General features: G+C 35.4%; 1 protein-coding gene across 5 annotated transcripts in view; it reads left to right on the forward strand.

Moving 5' to 3' along the window:
- Window positions 1-16,306, forward strand: part of LOC145279635 (uncharacterized) — a 396,470-nt gene that overhangs the window by 251,892 nt on the left and 128,272 nt on the right. For all 5 annotated transcript variants that reach the window (XM_080130859.1, XM_080130858.1, XM_080130861.1 and 2 more), the window contains one exon: window positions 8,976-9,040. In XM_080130859.1, the coding sequence (XP_079986985.1) occupies window positions 9,010-9,040 (31 nt within the window). In that variant the 5' untranslated portion in view covers window positions 8,976-9,009. The remainder of the gene's footprint in view (window positions 1-8,975; window positions 9,041-16,306) is intronic.

Below are 16,306 nucleotides of genomic sequence, written 5' to 3' on the forward strand. Positions count from 1 at the left end.
GTTGCGCCCCTAGGGGCTCAGAAGAGGTCCAAAAGTACCCCAAAATGGCCAAAAATGACACTTTTTTGCCCCATAGCGTTTAATCCATCCATTAGATTTTCCTGAAACTTGGCCAAAATGTGGAGGCCATTGTTCTTAATATAAATTCAGTATGCGTGACCCTGGCAAAATTCTGGTTCGCATCCCTCTCGAACTTTTAGGGCTAAAAAACATGCCTTTTTCAAGCTTTTTTTTGTATTAATCAAAAACTTGATATTTATGTCAATATAGGGTTTTCCATGGTGCTGAATTCAAATATACATGTGTCAAGACATGAAACTGCATCGTTTGTCATTTTCACTGGGATTCAGCATTCTCAGGAGCTTAAAAGGTGTCACAAATGCCCCAAAATTGCAAAAATGACACTTTTTACCCCATAACTTTTGCCCGATCCATTAGATTTTTCTGAAACTTGGCAAAAATGTGAAGGCAACGTTGGCCCTTCCCACTTCTCACATTAATCATTTCTTCACTATTTTTTGTGGCATCATCTCAAATGCAGAACCAGAGAGGGACCACACATGCACGGCTTGTTTACATTTTATGGTAGTTCCGTCTGCGCAAGGAAAGAGTTAGCAAGGCGTGATAAAATGCCAATAATTCTCAAACATTTTGTCAGAGCTCATCAGGATTTCAGTATTTAATTTTTAGGTTTTTAGCAGAATTGCATCATGTTTAAGAAGTTGATTTAATTTCATGTGTGTGCAAGTATCGAGTGTTAAAAGACGTTATGTATATTTTTTTTACTTATGCACGTATGTTAACATGCTGAATTGTTAAAAATAAGTTGTTAGTATTTATGAAACATTAGGATAATTTTAAGGTTACCAGTAGCTAATTTTCTGTTTTTGAGCGATTATTATGTTTGTATTTGTTTTTGTTTTTTTTGCACTGTTACCTCCTGTAGATAAGTGTTTTTTTTTATGTTAGAATGTATTCTCAGAATCCACTATGCAAATATTTTAGCGCAATAATCTTTAAAAAGTATATTCCAGTTAAATTTAAGCTCTACAGTATCTGTTATTAATTTGTTAGGTGTAAATATGAAATAGTTGCAAAACACTATCCCCATATGTTGTTTACATCTTGACGGCGACGAACACAAAGAGAGAAGGAAGGAAGAAAGAAGGATCTAGCAAATACGTATTGTACCTAGTAGTAATGTTTTATACAGCCAATAGTTACGTAATAGTAACTTAATAGTGGGTGTATCATTCGCTGTTGTTATATGTTGAAAAGTAAGTGCCTATTAACTGAAATTGATGCTGTGCGAATCAATATTTGTCCTAGTGACGCCATAGTGTAATGTTCTGAAGTGTTTAAGAATGTTCTAATTCCGGAATAAGGGAATTAGCAGGCAACTAATCAGAGGCAGCTGATTTTCCCGAGGGAGACTTTATTATTTTTTATTCTACCACGGAAAAAATAATAGTATATCTGTATATATGAGCCAGTTATGGGCAGTGTAAGCATAGAATCTGTGGAACGTGTAGACTTTCTTCTGATGTCAATTGCTTGTGGTGGTAGGCCTTAATATTTAGAAGGAAAAATAGATATCCCTTCCTCTGATGATGCTGCGATTGTGATGGCATTGCTCCTCGGATGTAATGTATTATTTTATTATCACGGTTGAATGTGTCTGCAAAGGTATTTGAAAGCTACATGAGATAGTGGTTATTAGTCTAGCTGTATTGAATTTGTATGTTGCATTCCTACGATACTTTTTTCTAGGGGGAATTCCTCCGGCTACTTTATTAATATAGAGATTATATATGGATGATTTTCTGTGATCAGAGAGTTCGCCCAACATTAAAAACTACACATGAAAACTTTCAATTTTTTAAGTAGTTCATGGATAATTGTTGTCCATAAAAAAATTTTATGCAATAGGTACTCTGGTGAGAAAATACTGTATTAGATGTCTACCAGAAAACAAATTGGAAATAATTTTTTACCTTTGGCCGAAAACTTGAGACAGAGTCTGGGTCTTATGTATTCTTTCATTGAGTTGGTAATGGTGGGCTTCTTAAATTTATTAATAGTGCGTTTTTATAATTCTTAGCTGAAGTCAATGCTAAGTATCATACCCTCTAGTTTTCAATAATGATTTTAAAGATCATTCAAATAAAACTTGATTTCTTTTGATTTATGTATTTGATCTTTTTGTTGGATCACAGTCTGTGGAATCGGTAGCCCAAATAATCGTCTCTGATTCATCAAATTCTATAAAATTTGACCTAAAAAACGTTTTCTGTAAGTAATAATTTATATAAACTATATGTGATTTATACACACATGACATAAAAATAGACACTCATAGAAACAGTTTATTTCAATAAACATATAATTTATAGAACAAAATCAAAAATAAATGGTCACAAATTTAATAACTAATACTTGACATCCCCTTTGTTGTTTTTAATGCTAGGACACTTCTAGGCATGGCATTGATCAGTTGATGAATATTATCTTGAGGAATTCCTTGCCATGTTTAATGCAATAATGCTAAAATTTCAGGTTTAGAAGATGGCTTCCCTTAATTTTTGCAACGGTTTGCGTCTAATATGACCCAAAGGTTTTCAATTGGGTTCATATCCGGGGACTGACTTGGCCATGGAAGTTTATTAATCCCATTTTGGCTCAACCAATGTTATGTCACCCTAGCAGAGTGACAAGGAGTTCTGTCTTCCATAAATAGGGAGTTAACTTGGTTTATTTTACCACTTGAAAATATTGGTAGGAGTTTTTCATGTAATATTGAAACATATTTTGCAGAATTGATGTTTCCTTCACACATCACCAGGTCTGAGCGACCATCACTTCAAATTGGATTTCATACCATAACCAAGAAACCCCCATGTTTCAGCATTAGCCGCAGTTGTTTTAAATCAAAATCTTGCTGAGGGAGTCTCCATACCCATATTCTTCCATTGTCGGGAAATAATGCAAATTGTGACTCATCAGAGAAAATGACATTTGTCTTAAAGGTCATAATTCTCTCCACCATCTCACAAGCCCAATCTTTTCTGTGCTTGATATTGGCAGGATAAATAAAGTTTCCTTCTCGCACCTCTATCATAGTAGCCCAGTTTGTGGAGATACCTGACAGCTGTTCTGGGACTGACACCAGCTTGTTTTGCGATGTCAGAGGCTTTGCACTGAGGATCCTCTTCAACATTTCTTTTCACAAGACGCAAGGTTCTTTCAGAGGGCCCATGGCAACCTCTTTGTCTTCTTTTGTGAATTGTACAATCATTCTATTAACAGTAGAAAGACGTATTGAAATATTTCCTGCTATGTTGTGTTGACTAAGACCACTTTCATGTTGACCGATGGTGCATCCTCACAGAAATTCTGATAGGTCTGATGTTCCTTTGGTTTGTGGCATGTGTCAATGTTGCTAGATGAAATTTTAATGAGATACGCATTGTTACTGTTATTACAGCACTATTCTTATGTGTAAATATAAATAAGCATATATTAATCTTCAGGAAAATATTTATTTTAGTGCATATTCTTTTGTGTATAGCATTTCGATTTTTCAAGGCTCTAGATTTTAACATTTTTGTTTTGTTTTGTTTGTTTTTCTAATGAAAGAACTTTAAAAAGTTCAGCTTGCAAAAAAATCAGTTGATTTTGATACATGTTTTTTTTTTTTTTTTAATAATTTTTATCACTTTATTTTTGGGAAGCTACAACCAGCAATGAATTTAATTTTACTCTGACTCCATCTTTAACTCCATAGCTCTGCTTTTGACCAATTCTAGCAAATCAAAACACAGAAAACTCAGTTGCCAGTGAAATTACACAAGACCCAGAAAGAGTGCCACATTGTTAGGAATATGTACAAGAGTTTAGCTGTAGAGTTCATTAGAAACAATGTAGCGGTCAGACTACCAACACCTCAAACAGAGCTCTCTGATGTCTATCTTGTTGCAGCAATGTCTTTGATAGCCTGGACATGTAACTTATCTCATAGGGGCGCAATTAATTTATTATGTAATCTCCCTTACCTCTCTGTCTGGTAGGTGCAAGTATATCGGTGGCTAGCTGAAAATATAAGAGACAACTATCATGGAGAACTTTGTTAAGCTCTCTAGTTTACAAGTGGTTTATTTCTGACAGTGGAATCTTAATTAGTTAATCATCTTTTACGACTATGCATGAACCATCAAGGTTCGGGATGTGGTGCTGATCAGAGAAGAAATCAGTTCAGTCGACCAGATTGAACACTGTTGCTGCTGCTACAACAACAACAACAACAACAACAACAAGTAACATTTAGAAATTGTTAAAACTTTACCAACACCAACACCAGTTGAATTTACACTTTTATGCTCATAGTTTATTTATTCTTTAATATAAACCTAATATAGATTCTGCTCTATTAGCCAAGCTCCAACCTTTATCGCATCTTTGCAATATTACTAGACTCAGGAATTCCTTCCCTGTTTCCCGCTTTCCTGAATCTACAGAAGTTTAAACGTAGTGTGAACAGACATCTTGCTGCTCAACTCCTCACAGTCTCCTGCTAGACACTATCCCAAAATAGAAGCCTCTTATGTTCCAGTTGCAATACTCATTGTTTCGTTAAAAAAGAGTAAATAAAATAAAAAAATAAACCTGTTATTATGCTGCAGGTTTGTTCAAGTTAGGGGCATGATTTGTTGATCATTATCACTTAATGACATAACAGTCAAAGCTGCCAAAAATAGAAGAGTCAGAGTGAAAAGGTTTTGTGTTCTAAGTCTACAACCCTAGGTTTATGTGTGTCAATCTTTTCTGTCGTCTGTGGCAACATCTAATGTAGCCTTAAATTGTTTAAGCTTATGAGACAAAATAGAAAACCATTCCTCCTTTACTGACTAGTGTTTCTTTCTTTTTTCCTTTTTTTTTTTTCTTTCTTTTTTTTTTTTTTTTCAAATGCCCTGTTAAAAGATTAATTCTCTGCAATTCTTAACAGCAGACACAAAGTGTATTAACTTACAAGACCTGCAATGGCAATATTAAGTCGCACAAATAGGTGTCTGACACATGTTGGACTCTTAATTAGTTTTTGAAACGATAATCGAAAGAGTGAGGGAGAGAGGAGAATCGTGGATTGTTAATTAGCTTACAAAACAATGAGTTGATTGCGATTAGTTTATGAAGCTATAATAGAGAAAACGAAGAATTATAGAAAGGGGGAAGAAAGAGAAAGAGTGCTGTTAACAATGATGAATGAGTTAGAAAATTAAGTGAGAGACATCATGGATTCTTAATTAGTTTATGAAATCATAGAGAGAGAAAGGGGGGGGTTACGTTGGATCTTAATTAACTTAGTACACTATAATGAGAAAGAGAAAGATATCTTGGATTTTTTTTTTTTTTTTTTTTTTTACAAAGGCATCACCACATTATCAAGGCCCAGAGGCCACTCAAGGATAAGGGTTAAAGAGTGTACAGTAGAAATTGGTCAATATAGTAATCATTAGTAATGAAAATTTGGTAAATTTAATAACTTATATGGAACGGCTCATCAAGAACTTATTTACTTTAGACTTGAACACAACCATATTGTAGTCAGCCGGAAAGCAGGAAAACGGAAGACAATTCCACAGGCGTGCAGTTCTAAGAAAGAAGTTTTGTTCATGGAATCTACGTTTAGGTTTAGGCACAGATAAAGAGTGGGGGAAATTATTGATAGTGTTTACAGCTAGACGAGTGTTTCTTGTGAAAGTTTGGCGAGGGGGGACCAAAGATTGAAGCTCAGTTGAACACTTTCCATGAAAATAACGATACATCAGAGACAAACAAATTGTGAATTTCTTCATAAACTAGTGAAAGATACTTAATTAGATTATGAAATTACAACTTAGATGGAAAGTGAGATAAGAATAAACGCCTTTTGTCTTGAGACAATCGGTACTGACGAAAAGGTTGTCTATTTATAATTTGTAGTTAAATTATTCAGTCTTTAACCTTAAATTGGCACAGATTTTGTTAGGGAATCGCAGTGTACCAGCCAAATTATGTACTAACTAAAGGAGAGTAACTCTGATTTTTAAATCAAGGAGTTAATTTGTGTGTGTGTGTGTGTGTGTGTGTGTGTGTGTGTTTGTTTGTTTTGCTGTTCCAATAAGAGTGTTGCTGGAATTATAGTGCAGACATAAATATCTACATAGTAGGTGTTCACTTTCTTGTATTCATTATTTCTTTATTCACTAAGCTATGGTTGTCTGGATCTAAGTTTTAACTTTGATATGAGTATATCTAACATACAAATTTATCTTGCAAAATTTTTAAAGTCAGACCCAAATAACAATCTGTCTGACATATCGACACTTAATTCAAATTAGTCTATTTTTTTTTTGTTTCTTCCTTCCTTTTACTATTATTGGCCCAAATATATTTACTTTGCATTAGTTTCTTTCTGAAAATACTTATTCTGGTTAAGAAAAACTTTCAAAGTGAATACGTTTTCATTTACTCACAGATTATTTTAAACATTAAAGGGAAATAATAATGTGATGGGTTATTTCCTTTAACTTCTGCAAAAATAGATATTGAAAAGCACACTGTATATTTTTGCCACATCTAGGTTGGTGCATCTACCACTAGTCTTTCACTAAGACAAGGTCCAAAAAAGAGTTTATAATATAATAGGTCCTGCACTATCAGCCAAGCTCCAACCTCTGTCCCATCACTACAATATTGAATTCATGTGCCTGTTTTACAAGTACTTTAATGGAATATGCTCTGAAGTCATAACACTTGTGCCTCCTCAACCTACATGCTTCCAACTAACCCCACAAGTAGCAATATCCAACCTCTTCAGTGTTGAGGTTCCTTAATACCAGAAAGCCTTCTACTCTAATAGTTTCTTTCCTCGGAGTGTTAGACTTTGGAATTCCCTCCGTTTCTTGCTTCTCTGATTGTATTAATCTGAAGAAGTTTAAATGTTATATGAACAGCTCAATTCCCTACAATCCCCTGTTAGACACGATCCCAAATAGTGGGCCCCTTACATCCAAATGGCAATATGCCTTACTTGGAATGAATAAGAGTAAAAAGAAGAATATTAAAGGGAATTTTACATATTAATTAGACATTATTTTGTTCTTTACAAAAAAAATCTATTCTCATCAATTACTAAAACAAACTTTTAAATAAAATTGGGGGGGGGGGTCACAAAATAATTTGCTTACAAAATTGTTTCCTCTCATTTCTTCATAATAAACAAGTCGGTCATTCTTTATTTTTACTTTCGGTCGACGTTGTCTAGGTACAGCTAGTACTAGTATATAAACATGATACTAGTTTTGATCTGATGGCGAAAAAAGTCCTGTGATAACAACGCTGATAATTGGTTCCATACGTTGCATGTCACAGAGCTTTAAACAAAACAGAAAGCTCAGGAGAAAGAATAACAGTAAGAAATAAAGAGGGAGAAAGAGAATCGAAAGTGAAAACGACACGGTGCAGTAGAAGGTGAAGAGGTCAATCTTATTCACACACTTAACACCTAGGTCAAAAATCCGGTCGGGAGAGAAGAGGGAAGATCAAAGAGTTAGATGGATTACTGAAACATTAGAAAGGGAAAATAAATCTGAACGCTTTTTTTTTTTTTTTTTTTTAATATATTCTTCAGTGGAAGATATAAAAAAATTAAGGGCTTATCTTTGAGGTTAAAAAATAATTTACGCACCCTGTATATATAAGTAACTATAAGTGTAAAATAATTTTGTAGGCTGGAGTCTCACTTTTGAAAAATTCAGTATTCAGAGTCAAACATGACGTTATTTTTTTTTTTTTTTTTAATAGAAATCACTCAAGACATGAAGCCACTTGATGTAAGAAACTAAAGAAAAACAAGAAAAAAGAAAAATATGACTTCAAAGACAAAACCAACAATAAGTGTTAGATGGATAGATTCCAGTCTATAAAACAGCAATTCTTCCCTCTTTGTCAGAAATATCGCTCATTGGACGTGAAGACTAACGGACAAAATAGAGGAAGCATGAGGCTGTTGAAAATAAAACCATTTTCTACTCTCTTAAATCCGTTTGCATCACAGATTTCACAGTTCTGGTCAATATTTCTTTTTTTACTAATGAGTCACTGCTTATTAAGGCTGGAGAACCACTTGAGGATAAGGCTTAAGAAATTGTTGGTTGAACATTGACTGCCACCATGTGAAGATTGGAAACAACCATGGAGTTTCTTACTTTTATTGAAGAGATAATTAACAGAATCGTAGATTTCTTTAGTTGATAACCAAACTTTTGACCATAATTTTTACCATATTAAGATTTTTTCTTTTACTCTTGTTCTCCCCAAACAATGCATACAGAGTTCCTATTTGGGACCATGTTCATAGAGAGAGACTATGTGAGGAAATGAGCGAGATGTCTGTTCACATTAAATTTAAACTTGTGCATGTTAGTACAGTTAGGAAAGCAGGAAACAGGGAGGGAATTCTAGCAATCCAAGGGAAGAAGCTATTAGAGAAAAAAGCTTTCCAGCATCTAGGGATCTCTACAGTGAAGGGGTGGGATTTTGTTGCTAAACGAGTTTGTTAGGTGTATGTATGTAAAGGCGGTACAAGTGCTATGAGTTCATCAGAGCATATTATTAAAATACTTGAAGTAAAACAGGCACAGGGATAGAAAATTGTAGTGATGGGACAGGGGTTGCAGCTTAGTTGATAGTGCAGGACGTGTTAGATTGGAGACTTTTCGTTGGACCCTATAAGAGAGTGAGACTAATCATAGATGCAGCAGCCTAAATGTGGCGACAATACTCCATGCATGGGCAAATGATGGCTTTGTAGAAATCATTAACTTTCGTTTCTCCATTTTTTTTTTTTTGATAATGACTCTAAACTTATGATTTTCATTTTCTTTCCACGTTTCTAACTCTAAACTTACAATTGTTTTCACTTCTCTTTTTTACAGGCTCTAGGCTTCACTCAGTGAGTAGATCCAAAACATGTCTGCTCCAAAAGGAAACAAAAAGAAAGGTAAGTGTTATGAATGGGAGTGTTGTTATATCATAACTATTAATGCCTTGCAAATTGTGTGTGTGTGTGTGTGTGTGTGTGTGTGTGTGTGTGTGTGTGTGTGTGTGTGTGTGTGTGTGTGTGTGTGTGTGTGTGTGCACAGCACATGAATGACAGAAAGTAGTGGAAGAAATGAGAATGCTGACAGTTGACTTGACATAGACATTTTATTTACAAGGAGGCAACACATAGAATACAAATTATATCTATTTATCTTGGTCTGATATTACTTGAGCTTGTGTGTCACAACTATCACGGACAGAAGTAATATATCTCTATCTTCATTTATCCAGATTCAAAGTCATCATTGTATAAATAAATTTTCCTGAGAAGCCTTTATTCCTGCTCTTGTCATAGGTCTAGGATATATCAAGCGCTACCACCCTAGCTTCGCTTGTCTTATTTAGTATATAGTATATGTGTTAAAAGATGTGCATTAAGATATCTGCAATAAAAACGTGATTGCTTAATTGATATTGATGGTCAGAAAAAAGTTTAGCATTTTGGTGGCCTATTGTTGGATTGATTAATGATTCAATTATTTTAGTGAAGAGTGGAAAGAGACTAATTATGTAAGTGTTATGAATGAGGGTGTTGGCATATCATAACTATTAATGCCTTGCAGAACATTTTGCCTGAAGATGAATATCCGTGTGTGTGTAGCACATGGATGACGGAAAGTAGTGGAAGAAATGAGGATACGCACAGTTCGTGTAGACATTTTTTTCAAGGAGGCAATACCTATAATAATACAAATTACATCTATCAGTCTTAGTTCAGTATTACTTGAGTTTGTGTGTCACAACTATTACGGATAGAAGTAATATATCTTCATTTATTCGGATTCAAAGTCGTCCTTTTGTTGGCAACTACCAGCAGTTGTCCTATTCCTGCGTTTCCACACAAGAACTCATATAAGAGCTAAAAGTGAAAAGGCATTTCTGCCTGAAATGAAAAAAGAGTTAGCTCCCCTTGATTGTGGTTCTATCGTCCTAACTGGTAATAACAAGGAAGCAATATTTGATATAGAATTTAGTTACAGACAGACACACGCTGAGGTTTAATATAATAGATTTATTTTGTTTGTGTTTTTCTTATACTGGAAAAAAAGTATGAATGAAATGAATGATTCATTTGAAAATCATTAGGAAACGGGGCGGGGGGGGGGATGTTTATGCTTAGTCTTTCAGGAAAAAGCTTAATACAATTGTCCAAGACGGAAATAAGTTCTATTTATGCGACAAAAAGACGAAAATAGATTTCGACATTCAATGTTTTAATTCTGTCTGAATAGAAAAATTGTGTTAAACTAATAAAATAGTATTTATTGGAATGCTATTTTATACAGTGTTCGATGTTATTAATTTAAATATATATATATATATATATATATATATATATATATATATATAAGCAATACAATTCAAGTTACGATTCAACTCACACGTCTTAACATTACACTGGGTTGCATGTATCCAATAAAATATAAATTTAGACAAACACTGTTGGATAAAAACGGTTAACTTATAGCAATTGCAGTTTTGCCAGTATTTCCATATATGACATTTTTTTCTCAATTCTTGATGTATGGAATACATGATTGTGTCTACCTACATCCACTATTTTAACTTATATAAGTCATCTTCAGAGTATAAAAGATATTTTGTAAACATACCTGTATAATTTGAAAATGGAAATAATTTTTGGATTGGTTGATTTTTGTTTATGCTAAATATGGATGCTGCTTTTCTCTCCCACGCAATCTCTTTTCTCACAGAATAGAAACTGCTACTTTCTCTACTCGATCGATATTTTCATGGTAGGTTCTTGACTGAGATTCAAGCTGTTGTTTCTTTTGAAAAACATTCTCAGTCAGAAATTGTATTGCTGTGAACACTATTGAAAACTCTCCTTTCTTCCTATGCGTACCTAAAATCAAATGGAGCATCCAAGAACATGGTTTCTTTCCAAGAACTTCTCACCTGTGGAACACATTAGTGCAAGAATATTTATCTAGATAATACAACATTGCCTGAAGTCGTTTCTAAGTCCAATATTAAAAATATCTATCATATCATCCTGTAAATTGGTCATAGTTCCCAATCCTTTCATAATGCTGTTCCATTATCGAATTGAACCCTTATCCTCGAACGACTTTTGGCCTTGGTAAGTAGTGAACCGTTAGTATAAAAAAGGTGGATAAAATAATTAATTTATGTAGTCATTTTCATTTATCCATTTCTATGGTTTCTATTTGGTGTCTTATTTATGAACAAGTATACACTCCCCACTTCAAAAATGATATGAAAAAATACCATAATCATCTATAATATAAATTCTGAATAATTAATGGACGTTAAGAAATAAATGAAGAAAGAAACTGAAAAGTTTTAAAAGAGAATGAAAAAAGAAATAGTGTATAAATCGGTATACAAAACAGAAAAAATAAAATGGAAATAGATTGGTTTTCTCAATTTCCTTTGGAATAAGTTTTTCCAGCAGTGTTTTACTTGCTAATTTTATGACTGGATGAGACTGACATATATAAATTTTGTGAAAATGTACACTTTTGCAAATAGTTTCAAGTTTCAAGTGACGACCACATCATGCCACTTCACATCTTCGAAGTTGGCTCCGGCCCACAAGTCCAAAGAGACTCAGGCTTGGCTTTAGAAGGAGTCCTACTCTCATGACCTGAACCTGCTGGACCAATTCGTTTGGTCATATATCGAAAACATCACACACAAAGCCAGCCTGATTGCCGCTATCCGCCGAGCTCCTGCCGGCGGTTGTGGAAAAGGCATACTCCAAGTTCTGACTTGTATCAAGGCGGTGACATTGAATAGATATCAGCTCTACTACAAAATCAAGTTACCTGAATTGATTTTTTCAATAAAAATTTAAAAACAAAGCTGCAGTGTTGTTTTCTTTAGGACGACACTTTTATCATTCCACCCTGTATAAAACATGATGGCACCCCACTGGAAATGGTCCGATGGGAGTTGTTTTGGTTGTTTTTGAATTTTACATATTATATCGTTATGCTTCTTTCTCTGAGAACTTCGTTTTTTTTCTGATGAGTCTACAGAAGAAATATCAAATATTTACATACAAATTTTGATTGTTCCCTGAACGAAACAGATTTGTAAAATGTACTGAAGTTTTTTTTTATTATTTTTTCCTTTTTTGCACATTGAATGTTTTAGATTGTGAGGGGATGGTCTAATAAGACAAGGACAGGTGAAAAGAAGGAGGGGATAGCAATAATGACAGCATAACAAAAGGAGGATGACGGGGGGGGGGGGGAATGAATATTACAAAACATTAAAAATTAGTAATTCCAGGCAGCAATTCTTAGTGCTTCTTTATTATTAGAGCAGATATTGAAATATTTAATTTCAATTCAAACCAAAGGTATCTACTTAATTTTCAGGTCGAAATTAGTAACCTATCCAAAACTTACAATGAAGTAGAAAATTATTAATGAAAATAGATTTCCAAAAAAATTTCCAAAATATGAATTACTTTAGGGTTGTCAAATTGGGCTTTTTAAAGCCCAATTTGACAAATTCGTTCGTTTTTTTTTTTTTTTTTTTTTTTTTTTTGAAGCCTTCAAAAGTTGTATTTAGCCTTTTATAAAATTTGGCATTATTTTTATAATTTATATTTTTTATATAAACTGATCCCCCATTCTAAATTCTGAAATAATTGTTTTTTTTTTTTCCAACAAATAATTGCCTAAAAAAGAGAAGAATTTTACAAATTTATCAACAATTATTTTTTTTTTTTACAAGGAGAGTCACAATTTACCAGGGCCCAAAGGCCATTCAAGGATGTTAATGAGTGTACATTACTCATCGGGACGATAGCATGGTAATCATTAGTAGTGGGGATTTGGTATGATTTGATTATTTAAGGAGATAGCTCAGCACAAACTTATTTATATTAAAGTTGAAGATAACCATATTGTAGTTAGCTAGAAAGCAGGCTAGCAGGACAGAGTTCCACAAGCAGTTCTAGGAAAGGAGCTTTGTTCATGGAATCCATGTTTAGATTTAGGCACAGATGGAGAATGGGGGAAATTGTTGAGAGTGGTTGTAGCTTGATGGGTGCTTTTTGTGAAAGCTTGGCAAGAGGAGAGCCATAGATTGGAGCTCAGACGAGCACTTGCGATGAAAATTATGATAGAGCAGAGATAGACTAACAACGTCTTTTCTATGGACGATAGGTTGCAAGGAATAGAAAACGGCATCACCAACCAGGTTTCAAAGCCAGTTTTGAACTCTGTTAAGGTAGAGTAGAGTGCTCCGAGCAACTCCTACCCAAATGTGGCAACAGTGCTCCATCCTAGGACATACCTGGTAGAGGATTGCATCAGCAGTGAGATATATACTGGAGTGGTAGAATGAGCCAATCATTTTTTTGGTTACCTTGAAACAGATTTGATGCATGTAATCAGGAGTGAAGGTCAGACCTAGAAGCTTGTCAAAAGATGGAGCCCCATAAGACGAAAGCCATTCATTTCAACTGAGGCCAGATGAGGGTTAGATAGAGCATTGATGATGGAAAGAGAGAAGCTAGGTTTTAGATGTATTAGAATTAACTAGCCACCTTTTTCTTCATTGCACCACGTGTTAACATCTTTAATATAGCCATTTTTACTTTATATAGCATTAATAAAGAAAATTTTCCATTTAGCTTTTTTTCTTTTTTTCCCTCCTTTTTTCTGAAAAATTTGGCTTTAAATATTCTCATAGTTTGGCAAACCTGAGTTCTCTTGTGTTTATGCTCCTTGCCCAAAATAAATATGGCTGATCAGTGTCACGTACCATGAAAGTACATGTTTTTTTTAATAATGCAATAATTTTTTTGTTGTTTGTTTTTACTCCTGTTCACCCCCTAACAATGCATATCGCCACTTAGATGTAAGGGGCTACTATTTGGTACCATGCCTAAGAAAGATTAACAAGATGTTAGTTTACATTACATTTAAACTCCTGCATATCTGTACAGTCAGAGAAGCAGGGAGCAGGAAGGGAATTCCAAAGTCTAGCTGTTCGAGGGAAGAAATTATTAGAGTAGCAAGCTTTCTGGCATTTAGGAATTTCAACAGTGATGGGGTGAGATTTTGTTGCTAAGCGAGTTTGTCAGGGCTATGTACATCAAAAGGGTACAAGGGCAATGAGTTCATCAGAGCAGATCCTACTAAAATATTTCTAAAACAGGCACAGAAATGCAAGATTGCAGCGATGGGACAGGGTTTTTTTTTTTTTTTTTTTTTTTTTACGCAGTGATCACCACTTATCAAGGCCCGGAAGCCACTTAGTGATAAGGGTTATTGCAAGTACATTACGTTAGTGTGGAGATTTGATGAAGTGTTTACTTAAGGGGGCGGTTCATTAGGAATTTGTTAGCATTGGACTTGAAGACATCCAAGTTGTAGTCCGGTGGGAAGCAGGCAGACGGAAAAGAGTTCCACAGGCGTGCAGTTCTAAGAAAGAAGCTTTGTTCATGGAATCCACGTTTCGATTTAGGCACAGATATAGAGTGGGGGAAATTTTTCACAGTGGATTCAGCTAGACAGGTGTTTTTCGTGAAAGATTGGCGAGGAGGGACCAGAGATTGGAGTTCAGACGAGCACCTGCCATGGAAATAATGATAAACAAGGATAGGCTCACAACGTCTCTTCTGTGGGAGAGAGGTTGCAGGGTAGAGAAAAGGGCATCTCCCACTAAGCCACAAAGTCTATTTTGTACTCTGTCAAGGCAGGATAGGCTGTTTTTAGCAGCTCCTGCCCAGATATGGCAACAGTATTCCATCCTTGGACGTACTTGGCTTTTATACAGATAGAGAATTGCATCAGTAGTGAGATATCTTCTGGAGCGGTAGAAGGATCCGACCATCTTTCCATCGACCTTGGCAACAGACTTGATGTACGTGTTCTATTTCAGATCAGGAGTAAAGGTCAAACCCAGAAGCTTGTCAAAACACGGGGCCTCACCTAGACGAGAGCCATCCATCACAATTGATGCCAGATGGGGATCAGAGCGTTGATGATGTAAGGATAGGAGTTTGGTTTTGGATGCATTAAAGGTAACCAGCCATGTCTTCCTCCACTGAACCACGCGCTCGAGATCAGAGGAGAGAGAATCAGAGAGAACTTTGTCATTTACAGCCTTTGATGTGTTGCCGTAGATGGTCGTGTCACCAGCATAGATGTCAACGAATGATTTAAGTATGTATTAAGGGAGGTCATTAATGTAGATCAGGAAGAGAGTTGGGCCCAGGATTGACCCCTGAGGGACTCCAGCATTTATATTGCAGGCCTACGATTTTTGTCCATTTACCACTACTCTTATGAGCCTATCGGAGAGAAATGATTTAATGATTGAGAAAACATTTCCAGTTATACCGTAGCTGGAAATCTTGTGAAGTAGACCCTTATGCCATACCTTGTGGAAGGCCTTTGATATGTCAAGAGCAATTGCCCTAGAAAGGAAGCCTTTGTCAAGAGATTCACTAATCCTGTGAGATATAACCGTCAGCACATCTGCGGTAGATCTTGCAGAGCGGAAACTATATTGTGTGTCACTAAGAAGGTTGTTCCTGCTGAGGTGGTTGACTATTTCTCTATTTAACATGGATTCCAGCAACTTACTCATAACACACAGGAGACTTATTGGTCTGTACTGAGAGGGAGATGACTTATCACCTGAATTCTTAAATACAGGGCAAACTGATGAGGTATCCAGGGAGTCGGAAAGCACTTCTCCTTAAGGCAGCGCTTAAATAGTTTCGTAAGTATGGGAGCAAGTTCTGGTTGAAGCTTTTTTAACACTATAATTGGGATGCCATCAGGGCCAGTTGCTTTACTGGAATCTAGGTTCTTGATTAGCTTGGCGACCTCATGTATGGATATTTGTATGTTACCTAGCTTGTTCTGTGTTATAGGAGGAAATATGGGGAGTTGATGGCCTTCGTCGCATAGGGTAGAATTAGCTGCAAAGTTCTTTGCAAATAGTTTGGCCTTGTTTGACGCTGACGAGATGACCTCTGGTCCATTGATAATGGTTGGGATAGAACGCACACTTCTGTTCAGGATCCTATTTGTTATTTGCCAAAACTAGTGGGAACCAAGCCGCTGATCAGCTACCTTGGATTTAACAGACTGGGCTCTCTTGCATTTTTTATTACTCTTTTACAGTGGTTGCTGGCAGTCCTGAAAAC

This window comes from Euprymna scolopes, chromosome 7 (genome assembly GCF_053919585.1).
Source record: "Euprymna scolopes isolate OS-2025 chromosome 7, ASM5391958v1, whole genome shotgun sequence".
Lineage (NCBI taxonomy): Eukaryota > Metazoa > Mollusca > Cephalopoda > Sepiida > Sepiolidae > Euprymna > Euprymna scolopes.